The sequence below is a fragment of the Mixophyes fleayi genome, chromosome 4 (assembly GCF_038048845.1).
Source record: "Mixophyes fleayi isolate aMixFle1 chromosome 4, aMixFle1.hap1, whole genome shotgun sequence".
Lineage (NCBI taxonomy): Eukaryota > Metazoa > Chordata > Amphibia > Anura > Limnodynastidae > Mixophyes > Mixophyes fleayi.
Window position 1 is genome coordinate 275,417,387 of NC_134405.1, and position 22,373 is coordinate 275,439,759.

Here is a 22,373-nt window from a genome sequence, read left to right on the forward strand (position 1 = left end):
AACCATATCCTTCTTGTCAGATTTTTCTCTATATTTTAATATTTCACCACGATCCCTGTTCCTAATTTTGTTCCTAGCCTCATTAAGTAATTGATGTGGATATTTCCTTTCTTCAAAACGGCCCAAGTAAACATAAAGTTGTTCCTCAAAGTCAGAGTTCTGACTACAGTTTCTTTTTAACCTGTTAAACTGGGAAAAGGGAATATTATCCTTCCATCTTTTATGGTGACAACTGCCATAGTGTAGATAGCTGTTGGTATCCACATGTTTTATAAAATTTCTAGTGATAACTTCTGTACCATTAGATGTCAAAATAAGATCAAGATATTCAACCTGTGTCTTATTGATATTAGCGGTGAACTTAAGGTTATATTCATTTTTACCAATGTACTGCAAAAAATCCTCAAACTCTTCACAGGTACCATTCCAAATAATTAGAATGTCGTCAAAATAACGTTTATATAATTTGATCTTATTTGTAAATGGATTTGGTTGGTAAATATATTTAGACTCCCAGCTTCCCATATGCAGGTTGGCGAAGCTGGGTGCAAAAGTGGTACCCATGGCCGTACCCCAGGTTGAAGATAGAAGGTATCCAAAAAACTGAAATAATTGTGAGACAGAACAAAACGGATAAGATCACAGATGAAATTTTTGTGATCTAATGTAATAGAGTCATCTTTATCTAAAAATTCCCTACATGACTCTATACCCTTCTCATGCTGTATTGATGTATAGAGGGATTGTACATCAATCGTGGTCCAATAAAAGGAAGAATTATCCCAGACAACATCTTGTAATATTTGTAGGATACTATTTCTATCCCTCAAATAAGACTCCAGAGTAATTACATATTTTTTAAGAAAAATGTCGATATATTTTGATGAATTAGACGTTAAGGAGTCTATGCTCGATATAATGGGACGTCCTGGAGGTGCTTGCAGGTCCTTATGAATCTTGGGAAGGTAATAAAAGGTAGGGATAATGGGGCAGGATGTATATAGATACTGAAATTCATCCTTATTCAGAATGTTTGAATGGAGTCCCTTAGAAAGAAGCTCTCGTAATAAAATGACATATTCCTGGGTCGGGTCTTTATGTAATTTTGAATATGCTAACGGGTTCCCCAATAGTCTGTTGGCCGCTGCCACATAATCTGATCGAGTTAGAATTACTGCCCCCCCCCTTATCAGCTTGCTTAATAACTATGTTACTATTTGACTGTAACTCTTTTAATGCTTGTTTCTCATGTATAGTTAAATTCCCTTTTACTTTGGTGTCAAATTCAGAATGACAAAGATCTTGAATAACCAGATCTTGAAAGATATGTATATGGTTACTTTTTGACTCAAGAGGATAGAATTTCGATGTTAATTTTAAACCAGATTTAGAAAGTGACTCAAAATTCTGAAGACACCCTGTATCTCTCCTGGCAAAATGCCTTTTTAAAGTAAGTTTACGTACAAATTTCTGTACGTCAACATACATCTGAAACTTATTAAGATGTTTAGTAGGGGCAAAGGACAGCCCTTTCTTAAGAACCGAAGCTTCTGATTTCGATAGTGTATGTTCAGATAGATTAAATATCCCTTTAGTTCTCAAAATATCATTAGAATCTAGAGGAACCTTCTTTTGTGAGATTTGAACTCCCCCTCGTTTTCCACGTCGTCTGTGTTTCTCCTTTTTACTCTCTTTGAGCTGGGGTTTGTAATGCAAAGGTCTCTCTCGTTTTGACAGACCTGGGGATAAAAAATCATCTGTGTCGCTATCTGACACTGACAAAGTAGAAAATCTATTTCTCAGTGTCGGTTCAAAATGAACCTGTTTACTCATTTTTGGGCTAGATTGAGTGGGTTCTCTTCTTATTGGAACATTCTTCCATTTGTTGTTAACCGTATGTTCTTGCTGTCGAAGATCTCTATTAACAAATTTACCACTAACTTTAGGTTTTGACCATTTTTTAACATTATCCTGTACATAATCTTTCTTATCCCTCTGGAATTTACGTTCCTTAATTTTTATCACTTCTGTTTCAATCCTATCTAGTTTTTTATTCAACACCAACTCATTGGCCTTAAAATTTATATCCTCTTTAAAAGATTGCAAAAGAACCTCTTTAGTTTCTAGTTCTTTTTCAACTTCTTTGAATATATTGGTTTTTTCAAGTATAATCAACTTAATCAGTTTTAGTGAACAATCATGTAATACATTGTCCCATTCTTTCATAAAGGCATGATTATCTTGTCCAAAGATAGGTATCTTATGTAATCTAAGACCTCGGGGAACTCTATTTACCTCCAAATAAGATTGCAAACATTTTATATCCCACCATGCCTTCGTTTCTTTGATCAATAATTTCTCTATATCCCAAAACAGCTGATCTAGATCACTGTTTTGGTCAGATGCCTCCACATTATCATCAAAGATTTTTTGACAGAATTCATTTCTAAGATTGATTCTATTTGCCGATTTCCACATTGTTAAGAAAATATATATCTATATACACAGGAGACGTGGGTAGCAGCAGCCTATATCAACAACCAAATGTCAAAAATAAAAGCACAAAATCAATATTGTCACGACTGATAGTGGGTACCTGCTGTTGTTGGCGCAACTCAGAGGAAGGCACGGAGTCTAACGTGCCCCTGGTATTCACCAGGAACCCCCGCAAGGAAGTATGGACTCCGCTGCAGGGATACGCAGGTCGCGGTCCTTCCTAGAGTCCACAGCGAGATACAAGGAGGTGTCAGACAGGCCGGGTCAGCAACGTTCAGGTAGAAGAGATACAAAGGGAAATCCAGAAGAATGGTGAGGCAAGCCGGGTCGGTAACTTTCAGGGAGAACAGTACAAAGGCAGAATCCAAATAGGGGTGGTCAACGGTCCGGGTCAAAAGGTCACAAGCAGCACGAGGATAGTCAGGAACGAATACAGCAACTGGTATACACAAACGCTGGAGGCAGGAAGACCTGATACTCTGGCACTGGTGAGAGGGCAGGAAGAGGTTTAAATACTGTGGTAACCCAATCAGAATCAGCGCTGCAGCGCTGTCATACCTGCCGCCGGGAATCCTACATAGCGTCCCGTTGCCTAGCAACGGGGCGCGTCATCACACCCAGAGGTCGGACGGCAGGGGGATCCGGAAGTGATGCGTCTGGTTGCTATGCAACCAGACGCGCTGTCAGCAGACAGGCGGCCGTGCGGAACGGCGCCTGACAAATATAATGAGGCGCTAGCAACCACACTGTAACCACCAATTTATATATAATTGGTATAGAAATGTACCAGATGATCAGTCCCGTAATAGAAGAACACACATAGCTCAATTTAAGAGCGGCAGCCACAGGTGACTTGTGTCCAGATGGTTAATCCGGAGGAATTGGAGTAACTGTTGATAGAAAAAGGGATATTTAATCTATCTGAACATACACTATCGAAATCAGAAGCTTCGGTTCTTAAGAAAGGGCTGTCCTTTGCCCCTACTTAACATCTTAATAAGTTTCAGATGTATGTTGACGTACAGAAATTTGTACGTAAACTTACTTTAAAAAGGCATTTTGCCAGGAGAGATACAGGGTGTCTTCAGAATTTTGAGTCACTTTCTAAATCTGGTTTAAAATTAACATCGAAATTCTATCCTCTTGAGTCAAAAAGTAACCATATACATATCTTTCAAGATCTGGTTATTCAAGATCTTTGTCATTCTAAATTTGACACCAAAGTAAAAGGGAATTTAACTATACATGAGAAACAAGCATTAAAAGAGTTACAGTCACATAGTAACATAGTTATTAAGCAAGCTGATAAGGGGGGGACAGTAATTCTAACTCGATCAGATTATGTGGCAGAGGCCAACAGACTATTGGGGGACCCGTTAGCATATTCAAAATTACATAAAGACCCGACCCAGGAATATGTCATTTTATTACGAGAGCTTCTTTCTAAGGGACTCCATTCAAACATTCTGAATAAGGATGAATTTCAGTATCTATATACATCCTGCCCCATTATCCCTAGCTTTTATTACCTTCCCAAGATTCATAAGGACCTGCAAGCACCTCCAGGACGTCCCATTATATCGGGCATAGACTCCTTAACGTCTAATTTATCAAAATATATCGACATTTTTCTTAAAAAATATGTAATTACTCTGGAGTCTTATTTGAGGGATACAAATAGTATCCTACAAATATTACAAGATGTTATCTGGGATAATTCTTCCTTTTATTGGACCACGATTGATGTACAATCCCTCTATACATCAATACAGCATGAGAAGGGTATAGAGTCATGTAGGGAATTTTTAGATAAAGATGACTCTATTACATTAGATCACAAAAATTTCATCTGTGATCTTATCCGTTTTGTTCTGTCTCACAATTATTTCAGTTTTTTGGATACATTCTATCTTCAGACCTGGGGTACGGCCATGGGTACCACTTTTGCACCCAGCTTCGCCAACCTGCATATGGGAAGCTGGGAGTCTAAATATATTTACCAACCAAATCCATTTACAAATAAGATCAAATTATATAAACGTTATATTGACGACATTCTAATTATTTGGAATGGTACCTGTGAAGAGTTTGAGGATTTTTTGCAGTACATTGGTAAAAATAAATATAACCTTAAGTTCACCGCTAATATCAATAAGACACAGGTTGAATATCTTGATCTTATTTTGACATCTAATGGTACAGAAGTTATCCCTAGAAATTTTATAAAACATGTGGATACCAACAGCTATCTACACTATGGCAGTTGTCACCATAAAAGATGGAAGGATAATATTCCCTTTTCCCAGTTTAACAGGTTAAAAAGAAACTGTAGTCAGAACTCTGACTTTGAGGAACAACTTGATGTTTACTTGGGCCATTTTGAAGAAAGGGAATATCCACATCAATTACTTAATGAGGCTAGGAACAAAATTAGGAACAGGGATCTTGGTGAAATATTAAAATATACAGAAAAATCTGACAAGAAGGATATGGTTCCGTTTATCACAGAATTTAGAAGTGGTGAGCATCGGATAAAAGCAACACTTAATAGACATTGGGGCATTCTATTAAGAGATCCAATTTTGTCCCAAATCCTTCCAGTTAAACCATCTTTAATATTTCGAAAAAATCGCAACTTAAAGGATTTAATTGCTCCCAGTTTGCTTCTTAAGGATATCCCTCCATCAAAACCTTCAAGCTTGTTAATGAACAATATAGGTTCTGTGAAATGTACCCATTGCAATATTTATCGATACATGAGTACAACGAAAACTGTTTTTTCTAATTTTGACAATAGTAGACAATTTAGTGTGAAACAAAGAATTGACTGTTTGACAACATCAGTCATCTATATGTTAGAGTGTTCATGTAACCTGAAGTATGTGGGCAAAACAAAACGCCCACTTAAACTAAAGATCCAGGAACACATACGAAATATTAAGAATGGTGTGCAGAGTCATTCGGTGTCCAGACATTTTGTATCTAAACATAATAGGGATCCGAAATATCTTAAATTTATGGCCCTGGAGAAAGTATCACTTAAGTCAAGAGGAGGTGACTTACAACGAAAACTTTCCCAACGGGAAATGTTTTGGATTTTCCAACTGGGGACTCTAATACCGACTGGTTTAAATGAGATGTACGAAATAGCCCCTTTTCTTTAATAACCATCCCCTTGACTTTTATTATTTTATTATTTTACATTTTAGTATAATGATTTGTATTAGATTTACATGTATTTATATGACCATATGACCTTAGGGAACATAATTGTTCCATATACTTGGTTAACCTGTTCTATGTATATTTTGTATATTAATACACATATACTATTGCTCGGTTTACTGTATATTTGTAGGGAGATATTACAGCTGTTCTATATCCTTTAAAAGTAATGTAGTCTATGGATATTGAATTTTGATTATTAATTGAATATGCTGCTATAAATATATGTATGCAGTTAGTATATCACTATGTATTTTTATGTATTATTGTTTTAATTTCTTTGTACTACTCCGCGTTTCCGGAGTTAATATGGCTAGATTGTGGGTTGATGACTGTGTTCTAAGTTAATTTCCCATATGGGATTACAATAGAGCTCGTATTTCTAAAAATGTATTGAGCAAACTTTTCACTCCATTTTTAACGACTAGTGTGTTTGTTAATAAAGTTATTCTCACGCTTGCGCAATACACGCTGGTTCTGCGCATGCGCCAATATGGCGTCCGCCCGGTTAAAAGCCGGTGCTTTTGACTGATTTAGTCATTGTGCATTCTGCTCCTGAGGAAGTCCCACGGTGTTAGGACGAAACGCGTTGAGCTTTTTGATCCTACTGACATTCTACTGGCATCATTTCTGTACCTCATGTGAGTTTATATTACTCTTTTTATTAAATGGCTATTTTTTACTCTGACATGGCAATTTTGTTTTTTTGTCTGTCTGCCTATGACATCTGTCTGATTGATCTCACTATGATGGATTGTTGATCTTGAGCATACTTACGTCGCTTATACAATAGGATCTCTGGTACGCAGACTTTTTATATCCATTTGGAGGTGTATACCTAATATTAAAGTTATTTGGTTTTTGGGCTTCCACTATTGATAGTGGTGGTGGATCTATCACAATTGGTGTTATATTACACGACTATACTACACTATATGTGCTTTTATATCCACATTGTCGTCATCCTGTGGGCAAGGAGGAGGTATTACCTCTGAAGAGGAACTCCTACCATACTACATGATCCTGGAATCCTTACGGTACGCAGTTTATTACATCGTCCCCATTTCTATCCGATACTACACATTGGGCGCCCTACTTGTTTTTTCTATCAATAGATATATATATGTATACAGATACAGATATGGATATAGATATATAGAGATAGAGATAGATAAATAGATGTACTTGCTCAGTGACGCTTGAAGGTTTTTTTTGCAGGTTTTTTTCTTTTGCAGGATTATTTATTCTCATTAAGAGCCGAGCCTATGGGGCCCCCTTACCCGTGGGGCCGCCGGACAGCTGCCCATCATGCCCAATGAAAAAGATGGCCCTGAGTCTGCGCAGGGTCCACGGAACAGATGGAAACTGTTGTCTATTCTCCTCCTCCTGCCGCCTTTCTGCCTTTATCAGATAAAAAGCTGCAAACATACACTGGCAAGAATGCACCACATTCATGCAAATGTCATTCTCCAACAAACCCACATCTGAAAAAATAATGAGGGCCCCTTTTTGTAAGCATCATGATTAACTGCTGGCCACTAGACTGTAATTGACTGTGATTTCTTCAGCCAGAAACAGCTTTTCGTTTTTATCACATTTGGATTGCATTAAATTAAGGGTTCACTATGTAATGACACATTGTGCATCCTGATTTTTTTTTAAGCACCAGTATTATTGTGGATTTGTTCAAAGGAAAGAAAAATTTTTAAGAAATGTTGAAATCAGAAATTAAGATGCAATCATACAGGGTGCAAAAAATTTTTTTGAACACTACCCTGCAATTACATGACACTTTGCCCATTTCCCATATACAATCCTAAAGGAGCAATCATTGGACATGAAGTGGGCCTTTCTCTTATGTTCTGAATGACAAAATAGCTCAAACAGCATGCTGTTTGAGCAATCTCGCCGCTCACAAGCAGCTCTTTCATGAATGGCGCTTTCCCGGCGGTTTAACAAATCGCCTAATAGTAATTCCGGCTGTTTGTATGTTTAACATTGTTGAAACCGTCATGGCGCTTTCTAAAGAGGCGGCTGTGAAAAATTCATTTCTGGCCGTTTGGACGGCGGCTTTAGCGTTAGTAAATCCGGAGATTGCCAAACTGCCGGGCAAACCCGCCGAAAGCCGGCGGTTTTACAAACATGCCTGTTAGTAAATCTAGCCCCAGATGTCAAAATGTTGTGCTGAGTCATCTGCAACATCCCTGGGTTTCTTGGGAAAGCTAAGTTTTTTCCTAGCAGCAGTTGAGTGAGAAACCGAAGGAGGAGACGCTGTTCTGTCACGTAACACTTGAGCTGTTTGCTCACCAGGAGCATCTCTTCAGATCTGGGTCAGTTGGAAACAAAGAGAAGACATAGCTCTTAAACGTAGGATCAAGCACAGTCACCAAAATGTAGTGATCCGATTTCAAGATTTTGAATACTTTTGGATCCTGGCGAAGCGAATAAGTACTTGAGCTACAAGTCCGACATACTTAGAGTAATTGCTTTGTTTAATCTCCTCCTTCAGTTTCTCAAGCTGCTTTTCCAAAAGTCTAATTAAAGGAATCAATTGACTCAAGCTAGCAGTGTCTGAACTCACTTCACAGGTGACTACTTCGAATGGTTTCAGCACCTTGCACAACACGGAAAGTATTCTCCACTGTGCTTGAGTAAAATACATCCCCCCTCCTTTGCCAATGTCATGGCTTGTGGAGTAAACGTGGATGGCTTTTCGCTGTTCCTCCATCCGCAGAAGCATATACAGGGTAGAATTTCACCTTGTCACCACCTCTTGCTTCAGTTGGTGGCAGGGCAAATTAAATTGCTCTTGTAGCTGTTGCAATCTCCTACATGCTGTTGTCGAATGCCGGAAATGTCCAGATATTTTTACGGGCAACAGACAGCATCTCCAGCACGTCCCTGCCATTTTTTAAAAAGCTCTGCACCACCAAGTTTATTGTGTGAGCAAAATAGGGAATGTGATGGAATTCACCCAGCTGTAATGCTCTCACAATATTGGTGGCATTATCAGAAATGACATCCTGAGGAGTTCGAGCGGGATACGCCATGTTGCAATGACATCCCTTAGTTTTTGTAACAGATTGTCTGCTCTATGTCTCTTAGTGAAGCCGGTGATACACAGAGTGGTCTGCCTCTGAAAAATGTGATGTACTTGGGTACATGCTGCTGCTGTTCCTGCTGGTGAAGGCGAATCACCAACTCAGTGGGCTGTCACAGTCTTATAATCTTTAGTATGCCCAGTTCCGCTTGTCCGCATATCTGTGGTTAAGTGTACAGTGAGTAGAATGGCGTTTTGTAGCCCAATAATTACATTTTTACAAACCTTCTGTTAGAGGTAAAGAATAGCTTTTCTAGTAAAATGGTGTCGTGATGGAATTTGGCAATGGGGAAACAAGACCTCAAATAGTTGTCTAAAACCAGCTACATTAATAGTGGATATTGGACAAAGATCTAATAATAACATAGTTGCCATGGCGTCTGTGATCCGGATTGTTTAACAGTCAATTGTTATAAATTACTAGTAATCTTCTTCTTGCTCTGCTTCAGGGATGAAGATTCCCCCCCAGCAGCAGCAGCAGCAGCAACAGCAGCAGTGGGACTAACACTCAAGAATTCTTCTGAGGAATCCAGGATAGTGCAGGAGTCATCTAGCCTTAGCAACTTGGATGCAGGTCTAACTCTGATCGCTACTGAGGATATTGATGAGGACGGTGTTGTGGGTGTAGATTGCAGGTGTCGGGATCTAGCTGAGAGAAGGGACCTAGCTAATGATGAACTGCTTGTTGTTATTTTTTTAACATAAGTTTCTGATTTTCCTACCAGCTTGCCATGAATTTGCTTCAAATGACGTAACATGGATGAGGTTCCTCAATGGTTAAGGTCTCTACCTGTACTGACTGTGGCTTTACAAATGCTACAAATGGCTAGACAACTGTTGTCAAGATTTTGGTAAAAATAATTCCACACATAAGAGGTGGATTCTTTGTTCTTATGTCCAGGCATGACAATGGCCTTCTTCTTATCATGTACAAGAACTGCTTCCACTGGTACAGGACTTCCACAAACAACATCATCCTCATCCTCATTAGTGCCCTCATCAGCTACACAAATATCCCCCTCCTCCTGTTGCAATTCCAAAGTGGCACCCTCAATTGGTGTATCACTGGCTACACTCGGGCACACATCTGCAGAAATGCTGAAAGGGGCCTTCTTTCTGCGTACATTATCAGACAAGTCAGGATTACACATAGCACTCGTGGATAGACTCTCCTCAGGGATTTCTGAATCTGAACATACATTTTCCTCTACTGCCTTACTGTTTTTCTTCCAGCTCGGCTTTTAAACGTAAAAGTATTTGGACAACAATTTTGGAGTTCAAATGACAAGGTCTTGCTTGGTCATGACTGACCTTACAATAAGATGCCTTTTTGACAGTTGCAGAACTAGCACTCATAGAGAAAGAGGTGAATACCTCATTCTTTCCTTGCCACTGCGTGTGTAGAATAGCATGCTGGCAATTTTATTTTTTTCTGCAGATAACTTTGCCTGTATTATAGGTCTTCTTTTCTTGACCAAGGTAAAAGGTGTTTTTTTACATTTTTGTTTCCCTGACTTAAAAACACTATGCACTTTAAAATATGCTTTAACAAAGGTCGTGGTGGGATTAATATCATCATAACTGGTGCCAGCAGCTGCTTGGTGCTCCTGGTCTTCTGTGTACTGCTGTGAATCCATTTTGATAACACAGTACAATGTGACTGCAGATTAAGAACAACACTGCCAGCCCTATTATTTCTATTTCCACAATGACAATTAGCAATGCAGTTCTCCTCTTTGTATGTTATCTATATAACACAGTACAATGTGACTGCAGATTTAGAAGACCAAGCCTGCCGGACCTATTATTTGTATTTCAGCAATGACAATTAGCAATGGAGCTTTTCTATTGTATGTTACCTATATAATACAGTACAATGTGACTGCAGATTTATAAGACCAAGTCTGCCAGACCTATTATTTCTATTTCAGCAATGACAACTAGCAATGGAGCTCTCCTGAATGTCACTGGAGACTTTGAAGAACAGTGCTACCCCTCCTCTTTCTTTTCTACCTGTGATGCTGCCCAACTGCACTAGAGACTGCCAAGAACTGTTCTACCCTTCTGTGTTCCTCTGTGAAATGGTGCTGAATCGCCGTGGAGGGCGGTACTTATAGAATCCAAAACTCGCGAGACCTGAAATCCGACGACGTAACAATGACGTTTTGCCTCACTTTCAATTGCCAGGGTGCGCGAAAGTCCCGAGCCGGCTCGGCTCGGTACTCGGATCTGCTAAGTTAGGGTGTGTTCGGTTCTCGAAGGAACCGAGCCTAAGCATCTCTAGTTATTTTAATGCAGTTCAGTAGACAATTTTTCATATGCTCAGTTTCCATAACCAATTTAATATAGTAATGTTTGGGCTGTGTCAATGGGATTTAAATCAATGTCTCCAACAATTTTTCAGTATTATTGTTATACAGCCAATTTTCTTACCATGAAACCATCTATGGATACAACAGTGGAATCCCGAGACACCCTGGTAATGTCTACCATAAGGTAAGGCATCTTTCAGGACTTTAAGCTGACTGACTTTTGGCGCCTTAAACATCCCACAGGTCTGGACTTTACATTTTATTCTCATCCCCACTTTACATACTCTAGAATTGACTATTTATTTGTTAGCCATAGACATCTTCAATTGTTAAAAGAAGCAGAGATAGGTCAAATAACATGGTCAGATCATGATCCTATCTTTCTAATCTTACATCATAATATTAAGCTTCACAAACAATGGGCGTGGAGTCTAAATGAATCACTCCTTTATGATTCGTATTGTAAAAATCAATTTGACTATGCTAGAACAGATTACATTATCTACAATGACTGCTACAATGTCAAAGGTGACCATCTGGAAGGCGCATAGGTGTGTGTCATTTTTTAAAAAAACACAAAAAAAAGAATGCTCTTAAAAATGATCTTTAACACAAAATTAATTATCCTGACTAAACATAAATTCTCTTTAGCCAAGGAGACGCTTATGGAATTGCCAAGAGACCAGTGAGTAAAGCTTCAATTTGGTATTTTTGGCGTTTTTCTCGGGCGAGTTTAAACTCACAGATATATGAAAGTGTGAGTTGATAGAAAATAGCCAGTAAAGTGATTTTTTTCAAAATGGCCATTCCCAAAATTGCTACAAATCGCAGTTTCGACGTTGTGCCACTCAAGCAATGCAAGTTGCCATATGTATGAAGCTGCAATTTTGTATACTGGCCTGAGATTATGTGAAAATCACCAGATACAACACGCTGCTTTGGACAAGTGAGATTAGCAAACACATTGCTTTTCCACTGCTGGCCAATGTTAATATAACAGGAGACACAATACAAGTTTTAAATATCAGGGTTATCATGATCTCTTGTTTAGAGGGACAAAAATGATTATTAATTATCTTACAGAGGCCAAATTATTTTATGAATAAATAAATGGGACAAATTTCATTTATGATTATATGTAAGGGAATTTTTATTTTATTTTATTATATTACAGTGGCTTACTATTTCATTACCAGTCTGGCAATAATTATATTTTTATGATGTGGCAACACTTAATATTTCCAGATGGGGACACCATTTAAAGTACATGCTATGTCTAGTCAAGAAAACTTCTCAAAATACACGGCACTAAGGTTCCGTTTAAATTAAAATTTAAGGAATCAGCCTGTACCCGGATTAGCTTTCTTTGCCACTCTGTCTGTTGGGGAAGAGGATTAAGGGATGTTTTCTTACACAGTTTATCTGAGTTTATTTCTCACCATCAGTAACCAACTATTACTGACCACTCCTATTGGTGTCACCTTGTTGACTGTGTATGCCAACTATGCAATAGTTGTAGGAGAATTTCGCTGCCACCACTAGGCTCCTTCACGGGCACCGAGAACCGCTTACGCCTGGGTAGCTGTTATCAATTCTGCAGTTCCTCTTTGCTGTGGGCTGGCTGGTACCATCTGACCGCTTACTATGGATCACGACTGGGTATCGGGCAGAGTATTGACACAGAGATGCTGGGATGAACACAGGACATCTGGGGAACAGTGTAAGCTATTATCTGTTGGTCACAGAATACAGCAGGCAATAGGCGTCAGTCAGAATCTTCAAGCAGTGATGTTTATTGCTCAAAGGTCCTGACATGGACTTTTACACACTAGTTAGAGATCTGAACTGATCTCCAGAAGTTTAGATGGTATAATACAGTTAAAATACAAAATACAGCTTTATATATTATTTCTGACATACATGCTGGCAGGGAGTAGCCCCTTCATCCTAGCTGGCACCACAAAGTCAGAGATATTACATCCAATTAGCAGCAGGATATAATATATTCTCTAAACTTGGTTTTAACATAATTTAAACTTAACAAACTTTACATCAGTCTGTGATTTCCTAAATCACTTGCTATTTCATTATTCAAATTGTTTTTCTACCTCTCTAAGACACAGGATAATGCTAATGACCCCCTCCTATGCATTCAATTCAAAAAGATGTTTTGGTCACTCAAAGGAAAATGTCTTATTAGCATGAGCCTTCCTTTAGAAATGTTACAAAAACAAATTTCCTCCAACATGACATACTGTCTCAGAAATTAATACATTTCCAACACAAAAATCGGTATATTTGCAATAATATATATTGGCGCACTTCACCACTAATTAAGATAAATGTATACAATCAGTTATTTCTAAGTGATCTAGCCACACACCCTCTTATTGTTCACTCATGGCTAGTGACTGAAAGATCATTTAAGAATTTCAAGATAGGAGTTTGTCAATGCAGATTGTAAATTGTTAAACCTCACAAATTATTCTATTTATATTTGAGTTATGTGATGCACCAAGGAGTCCACCTCAACCCAACTACCCCTTTATTTCACTCTTTTGCTTCTTTCCCCATTATCTATATATTTATTCATCATTGTCTTGTCATCACTATTGTTTGATTTCTTTAAAAATTTGAGGATGGACAATATTATTTACTCCATATATTACTATAATATATTTTTCACCTGGTACATCGTCTCCTCAATAAAAACAGATTAAAAATAAATCAATTCTCTTATCCATTCAGCTATTCTTTTAATGTCTTTAGATAAGATAGACCATATATTAGAGGTAAAAGAGTTTAGAGAAAAGGCATTATGAAAGTAGTATTAGACGAAAAATAACACTTTGATTTACTGTAATGAAAACTAATGGATATAAGCGGAGTTTAGCATAGGTGGAACAGTCAGGGCTTGTACTCCAGGCTGTCCCATAGGGATCTACATGGGCTCCAATCTGTTATCCTGGTCCCCTTTTATTACAACACTGAGTGCCTACAGCATATGACACAAACCATTTATTCTCATGAGTGGATACAATTTAAAATCTGGCATGCTGTCCTTTTGTCACCAATGCTTCTCTTAGTTTGCATAGTTGAAGCAACAGATAGTAGAATCCCTCCCTACATCTGATCACATGATGATGCAACTCCAAATTACCTCATGACCGTGCCCCCAGTGTATCAGTGCCTTGTAGCTGTAGCATCAGGGATGAGCTTCAGCTCCTTTACCTGCAACTTCTACATTGTCAGGTAAGAGAAACAGTGGGGAATAGCAGGGTGATAAATAATCAGGGGTTTGGGGTGATAAATAATCAGGGGTAGGGGTGATGAATAATGAGGGGTTTGTTTAATAATGATGGGGGTTTTGATGAATAATGAGGGGGCATTGATGAATAACCAGAGGGTGAGAGGTGATAGCTAACTGAGAAGGGATTAATAAATAACAGGGGCAGGGAAGTGATGAATAACGGCGGTAGAGGATTTATGAAGGGGTTGCTATATAATAGGAGCAAGAGGGGTTAAGAACTTAAGAACTTAAAGGAGAGGGGTGATGAATAACAGAAATGGGGTGAGATAAGAGGGGTGATGAATACCAGAGAAGGGGGGTTAAGAAAGGAGACAGTGGGTGTAGAACGAGGTTAGGAAAGTGATGAATAATAGGGGTGGAAGAAGATGTAGAGGGATGTTGGAGGATGATGAATAACTGAACTGCAGGTGGTGGTCGATGAAGAGGGATGGGGCTGATGAACTATTGAGAAGTTGATAGGATGGAATTACATGGAAGTGTGGCTGGAAAATAAGTTACAGTGATATATATACTCATAGAAGAGTGCACTTACCAGTTGTTCATAAAACTTTGTTTTGGTCTTGTATAGACATTTTTCAAGACTAACACGTTAAAGAAATGTGTGAAAAGTACCCAGTGTTTAACCATCAACCTGTGTAAATAGTCAGTGTCCATCGTCACAGCATTGCCACACACTCAACAACGATGTTGCATCTATGGCAAATCCACTTCTGGTTTGCGTTTGGAATGCATACCTTTCTTCCTGTATAGCATAAAGACACTACTTAAAATTATATATACATGTGTTCCACAGTGGAACAATTAAGTCAACACCTAAGTGTTATGATCTGGTGTCCTTTCTCCACAAAATGTTTCACAATAGGTTCATCTGTCGCACCACTGGTATATGCGAACCTTTTAGAGGACATGTGATATGTCATCCTATCATGAAAGGATGTAATTGTCTTCTCTACACCATCATACCACTTGAGAAGTAAGAGAAGTGCTAATCAAGGCACCATCAGAGGTTCCATCCATTGAGTTTCTGATTGAACTTTTAAAATTGGTTTTAGAGTGGAACCATTGCAAATACATGGATGGGCACTATGTTCAAAATGCAGGTAAGGCCATGGGGTCAAATATAGCTTTGGCATATACCAACATCTACATGGATATATATGAGAGGAAATTTACCGTACCCAAATATGGTCCCTGTATTTTGTACTACAAACACTTTATTTATTTTGTATTTTTGATTTGGTCAGGGATTGAACTGAAATTTTATAATATATGGGATGATTTGAATAGTCTTGAGAGTATGGCATGATTTACATCTAATGTACATATGACTAAAGAACTTTTTGGATGTACTGGTCTATCGGAAAAAGGATGAACTCCTTACAACCTTATAATACAAACCCATCGATTGAAATACCTTATTGTTTTCAACATGCCATTACCTGTCAGCATTGAAGAATGGGTTACCCATCTCTGAATTTGTATGGGTTATGATGAATAATTCTGAACAAGAGGTTTATGATCTAGTTATAATGGCACCTGTCAATGGACTAGATATATTAGGCAGCAATTAGAAATTAGAATTATATTAGAACAGTCAGATCTTAAAGTTGATGTGTTGGAAGCAGGAAAAATGGGCAAGAGTAAGGTTCTGAGCGACTTTGACAAGGGCCAAATTGTAATAGCTAGATAACTGGGACAAGGCATCCCTAAAATGGCAGGTCTTGTGGGGTGTTCCCGGTATGCAGTGGTTAGTACTTACCAAAAGTGGTCCATGGAAGGACAATCAGTGAACCGGCGACAGGGCCATGGGTGCCCAAGACTCATTAAAGCACGTAGGTAGCGAAGGCTAGCCTGTCTGGTCCAATCCCACGAAAAAGCTACTGTAGCACACATTGCTAAAAAAGTTAAAGCTTGGTATAATAAAAAGGTTTCAGAAAACACAGTGCATCACAGCTTGCTGCGCATGCAGCTGCATAGCCACAGACCAATGTGCTCATGCTGACCCTTTCCACTGCCTAAAGCGCCTTCAATGGGCATTTGAGCACCAGAACTGGACCATGGAGAAATGGAAGCATTTAGCCTGGTATGAAGAATCACTATTTCTTTAACATAATGTGGATGGCTGGGTGCGTGTGTGTCATTTACCTGGGGATGAGATGGCACTAGGATGCACTATGGGAAGAGGGCAAGCCGGCAGAGGCAGTGTGATGCTCTTGGCAATGTTCTGGTGGGAAACCTTGGGTCCTGGCATTCATGTGGATGTTATTTTGACATGCACCACCTATCTAAACATTGTTGCACTACAAGTACACACCTTCATGGCAAACGGTATTCCTTGATGGCAGTGGCCTTTTCAGCAGGATAATGCGCCCTGCCACACTGTAAAAATTGTTCAGGAACGGTTTGAGGAACATGACAAAAAGTTCAAGTTGTTGACATGGCCTCCAAATTCCCCAGATCTCAATCTGATCGAGCATCTGTCTGATGTGCTTGAAAAACAAGTCAGACCCACCTCGCAAATTTGCTGCTAACGTCCTAATTCCAAATACCACAGGACACTTTCAGAGGTATTGTGGAATCCTCATCATCATCATTTATTTATATAGCGCCACTGATTCCGCAGCGCTGTACAGAGAACTCATTCACATCGGTCCCTGCCCCATTGGAGCTTACAGTCTAAATTCCCTAACACACACACACAGACACAGAGAGAGAGAGACTAGGGTCAATTTTGATAGCATCCAATTAACCTACTAGTATGTTTTTGGGAGTGTGGGAGGAAACCGGAGCACCCGGAGGGAACCCACGCATACACAGGGAGAACATACAAACTCCACACAGATAAGGCCATGGTCGGGAATTGAACTCATGACCTCAGCGCTGTGAGGCAGAAGTGCTAAACACTATGCCACCGTGCTGCTCATGCCTGGATAGGCCAGAGCTGTTTTGGTGGCACAAGGGGGACCTACACAATATTAGGCAGGTGGTTTTAATGTGATGGCTAATTAGTTTATATGACCACATAGATATCACTCACTGACTTCAGCCAAACCAATGCATTGTCAACGTTTCAATCCCAAATGGACCTTTCAACAGGCTTTCCAAATCATTTTTTTTTGCTGTGTCTTGAGAATGGTCCCTTTAGGATTGCAATGTTAACCAGGTTTTGATTTGCCTGAAGTCAGTGAGTAAATAAAAACATTTGAATCTTAACGAAGAACTGGTGAGTGCCCTCTCATTTCTACTATATATTCAAACATACACACTGAAAACAGCACTGCCAGACAAGTATAATGTTCAAATATAAATATATGAATGCTTACTCCCCAAGATGTTATGCATAATATTATTGCATGTCATTTTTGTTATGTTATTTTGTATACATTTTACAATATTAAATGATATTTAATAAATGTTCTGTATCTGTGTTCTAACGAATTCATGTGCTAGATAAATTGACCATTCAAATAATGGTCAGTAACAGAAATACCAGTGATTTTTTGGGTAATGATAATGATGGTTAAATTAAGTTTAGATAGGGCATGGTTTAGATTTTATGACTGTATTTACTTTTTAAACACTGTTTTAACTAATTTGCCCACATCTGTATAATATCCAGAAAGTATGGAAGGGTAGGTGGCTGGAAGCAGCATTTCTAAATCTCTTGGCATGCCCTTGCACACAGACAATAGCCTGATTGAATATTCGCTGTTTGCACATTGCAAAAGAAATCTTTAAACACATAAACTTCCATGTGTAATAAATTCAGTCCCAACGTCCTGACACTTTCACTCTAACTCAAGCTATAAATGAGGCTAAGCCAAGTAGTAAGCCAAGTAGAGAATATTACATTTAATTTGCACTTTGATATGACATTTAAACATTTGCACAATGCGCCTCTTGAAATTTTCCTCCCCGCAAAACTAGCTGCACTTCTAGTTTACAGAGGCATTTCCCGAGAGTGTAGGGTATTTGTGCACATTGACATGCACTGGGTGAACCCTCTAAACCCAATGGTGCAGACACACATAGATTTGTGGTGTGTATCCAATCACTTTGTAAATGAGGTCTTAAATTGGAATGCATAATAACTGTACAACAAGTGAACACATTATACCGTACAAATTCAAATGTAACCTCTTTACAAACTATTACATATATAATGCAATGTTATTATTTCAATTGTCTTTTAAACATATAGAAATCATACAATAATAACTAAAAATAGTTTCAATTGTAACACCATGTACAGTATATAGCGTTGACTATGGTTATATGATAGGATGTGGATGTGTTTGATCATTAAAACATGCTTTAAAGCAAAATTGTCTGGAAGTATTATTATTATTATTAATAATAATAATAATAATAATAATAATAATAATAATAATAATAATAATAATAATAATATGCTCATTTAATAGCATTTACTATAATTGCGCAATTAAAAAAATCTAAAATCAGTAAAAATATAGGTTTTATTGAAAAAAATATGGGGGTATTTTCCTGTTGCTGGTAACATTGTCAAATGTAACACTCAAAACAGAATTCATTTGTATTTTATTTGAGGCAGTGCAATACTTTTATGTTGCAGAAACCCATTTACAAAGCAGTTTTGCTGTCAAATGCTAGAATGATGCCATTAATAAAATGGTAAATGGTAACTCAACCAGCAGAATACACAGTTAAGCATGCATGCTATGATTATTAAGATAGCTATTGTGTTAAAGAGGTTGTCCACAATTGGATTGCTATTTAGGTACTCCCACTTTTAGTGAGGGGCCCCCAGATTTCCCAGTGTACTGGATAGCAGCTGCACTTTGACAGTCCTGGAAGAAGAAAAGCTGTGCAGGAAATTCAATCACACACACAATATGAACATTACATAGTGAATGCTAGTCGTGATAGAAAAGGAGCATTGGCCAATTAATTCAGGAGCCACCTCACCATTATGTGTATCCTTTTTTTCTGTACAACAGTGCTGCATGTATTTATATGAGGAGGGCTGCATATGTGTTAAACTATATGATTGTACGGTGAATGCTGTTAAAAACAAATGATGTAATGCAATAGGTAGTCAGCAATAATGAGGACATATAAAAAGCTTTGTGGGAAAGTATCAGTATAGGGAATGGCTGAAAACACTCTACTCGGAAAATCATGATCTCTTACCTTAAATTCATTTGGAACTATAAGTTTGGGAGTTTCCAGTCCACAGATAACATCAACAGCACAGAAAATTACAATTGTCAGTATTACTGAAAAATCACCTGTCAACTTCCTTATCTGTGGAAAAAGATACAGAAATCGAAATATAATTAAATATTTTTAAATTCAAATGAAAATATAATGGAACATGGAAAATTATATAGTACAGGGATATATGATAAACCACACTTCCAGCAAGTAAAAATATAACAAATATCATATCGTAATATGATGCATATAACGAATACATCCCGTACTACCAATATTATAGCGTTATTTCAAGTACCATAGATTTCCAGAAACATTTAGAGGAATAAGATTGATAATTATTATTATTAGTACCATGTGTGCTGGATATTGGGCTGTTTATGGTAGACATATGATTTAAAGAGTGTCATTGTCTTGCGATACATAACATATTTTTACCTTCACCGTACACCCCAAAAAAGGATTACGATTTTTACATTAACATGCTTGCTATGTCTTCATCTGAACTTGCTGCTATATGTATATCCTTTCCCACTGTTGCACAAATGTCAAGTATCTCATTTTTATGCATCTATCTTTTTTACTCTAATGACATGCTAATTTAAATTTGAAAAATTAATAAATTAATTGTGCAACTTAGTCATGGGAGTCACATTAAAGCTCATTTGATAACTGCAGAATATAAAATGACAAACAAAAAAATAGCAGCAATATAAATGTATTTCTCAACTCCCTATGCTTGCAACTGCAAAAAAAGCATGCCTGCACTGTATGTAGTTTTTTAAGTGTCATTTGTTCACCTAACTTATATATAGTTGCACGCCAACATATTGTTTTTGCTCGTAAAATGTTAAGGTGCCTATTTACACAGGATTGTTCGCTCACATGGAATTGCACATGATGGAAAGTACAAACAAGTGACGTCAAACAAATAATTTATCTTAAGTAATTATTATTATGTAACTATTACTTGATAATTTACTATTTTATAATTTACTATTCAATGTTTACTTATTATTATTTAGCTGTACATTTTAATTTTTGCCTCCTAAAATGATGCTTACACTGCATTTTATTTATGTTTTAAATTAATAATTAACTGTGAGGGGGCATCATGACCATCATTATTAAATGTCATATTTGTGTCATTTTTATTAAATAGTTATTTGTGAGCAACTAAATTTGCTTACCTGTATTAAAGGTGCTGGGTGGTACAAAACCATCACCTCTTAATGTATAGAATTACTCCTGATTAAGTGGTGTCAACAGAGACATAATTATGTTATAGCATAAATGAGAAAACAGGTCAACAGCAAAAATGTTTTGGCAATGAAATCAGTCAATTTTGACTAATTTGAATATGTTAAATAAGAACATAACAGTGAAAATGGATTATTAGCTCTACTTTTCATGATGCAGTACATATCACTTACACCATGTTTTGCTTTGTTTCGGGATATTTGTCTATTCTGTACTATTCTTCCCTCCATACCACTTTTTCCTACATTCTATTCCCTACCTTTCCTCCATCCCTCACCCCCAAAATTCTGCTTGTATGATGTTATTGTTTATTTCTCATTTTCTATACTGTTTGTATTTATCCTTTCAAAATAAAGAGTTAAAAAAATACAAACAAATTTTCCAGTATTTTTAAAATGGTATATGGATATTAGAAAACTTTCTGACAAGCAATGAATCTATATAATTGGGAATGAGAATAAGTTTTTTTTTTAAATTGTTCACATAGACAATTCTAAATATTAAATAGTACTATATATACTAATTATATATATTACATAGAATATATTATACTGCCTGACATCCTCTATAGGGCAGGCTTTAAGGTCACCCTAGAATATATAAAATGTCCCTTAAATGCAGATAACATTATTAATCTTTTATGAAATTGCTCCAAGTTGTAGCATTATTTGTAAGGGGTAATGCAAGTTAGAGACCAATTTGCGCCTCCTAATGCTTGAAGAGACAGAATGGAGGAGGGAAGTTGCAGTCAAGCGCAGACTGAGCCCAGTAAGGGAGTGTATGCATTATTATGATAGAGGCAGACCTGCGCGAAGATACAGATATGTCTGTCAGCAGCCACCTATGGGTGTCTGGGGGCTGGAGCAAACACGCACTGGTGACAGGTGCAAGTACTATAGCTAGCCAGTTCTGATTGGCCAATTGTGGATTGACCTTTAATGCTGATTTCTTCATTGATTGTGCCTATATTATATTATTTTGTGAGCGTATTTTAATATAAGTTTATTGCTACTTTCATTCATGCAAGAGAAGGTAAATTACACCTGCTGAAGGGTTTCTAATTTCAAACCTAATAACCATTATATAATATTATATATTTTTTGTTATCATAACCAATGTTAAAAAAACTTTTTTTGTGCATATGACCTTGTTGGGTGTAAGTGTGTCTGATGTATAACTGACATATACTACATTTGAAGAAAATATTAACCTAAAATATGCCGAGCTAAGCAGACATTTAATTTTTTTAATGTTGACTAAAAGTTTTAATATGTTGGGTATCAAATGCCATAAGAGACTTTCATTATTGATGTTTGTTTATACTTGCTCTTGAAATAAATTAATGTGTTCATACTTTAGCACTGTTTTGTTCCAGTGTCTACTGTATGCTCCATTATTTTTTTTCCTACTGTTATTTGTCTAAATTTGTAAAAACATATAAAAATGTGTTTAAAATGTCTTGCACATTTGAATG

General features: G+C 37.4%; 1 protein-coding gene across 2 annotated transcripts in view; it reads right to left on the reverse strand.

Moving 5' to 3' along the window:
• LOC142152768 (electrogenic sodium bicarbonate cotransporter 1-like) overlaps positions 1-22,373 on the reverse strand; it is a 351,181-nt gene that overhangs the window by 126,277 nt on the left and 202,531 nt on the right. For both annotated transcript variants that reach the window (XM_075209752.1, XM_075209753.1), the window contains exon 14: positions 19,616-19,729. In XM_075209752.1, the coding sequence (XP_075065853.1) occupies positions 19,616-19,729 (114 nt within the window). The remainder of the gene's footprint in view (positions 1-19,615; positions 19,730-22,373) is intronic.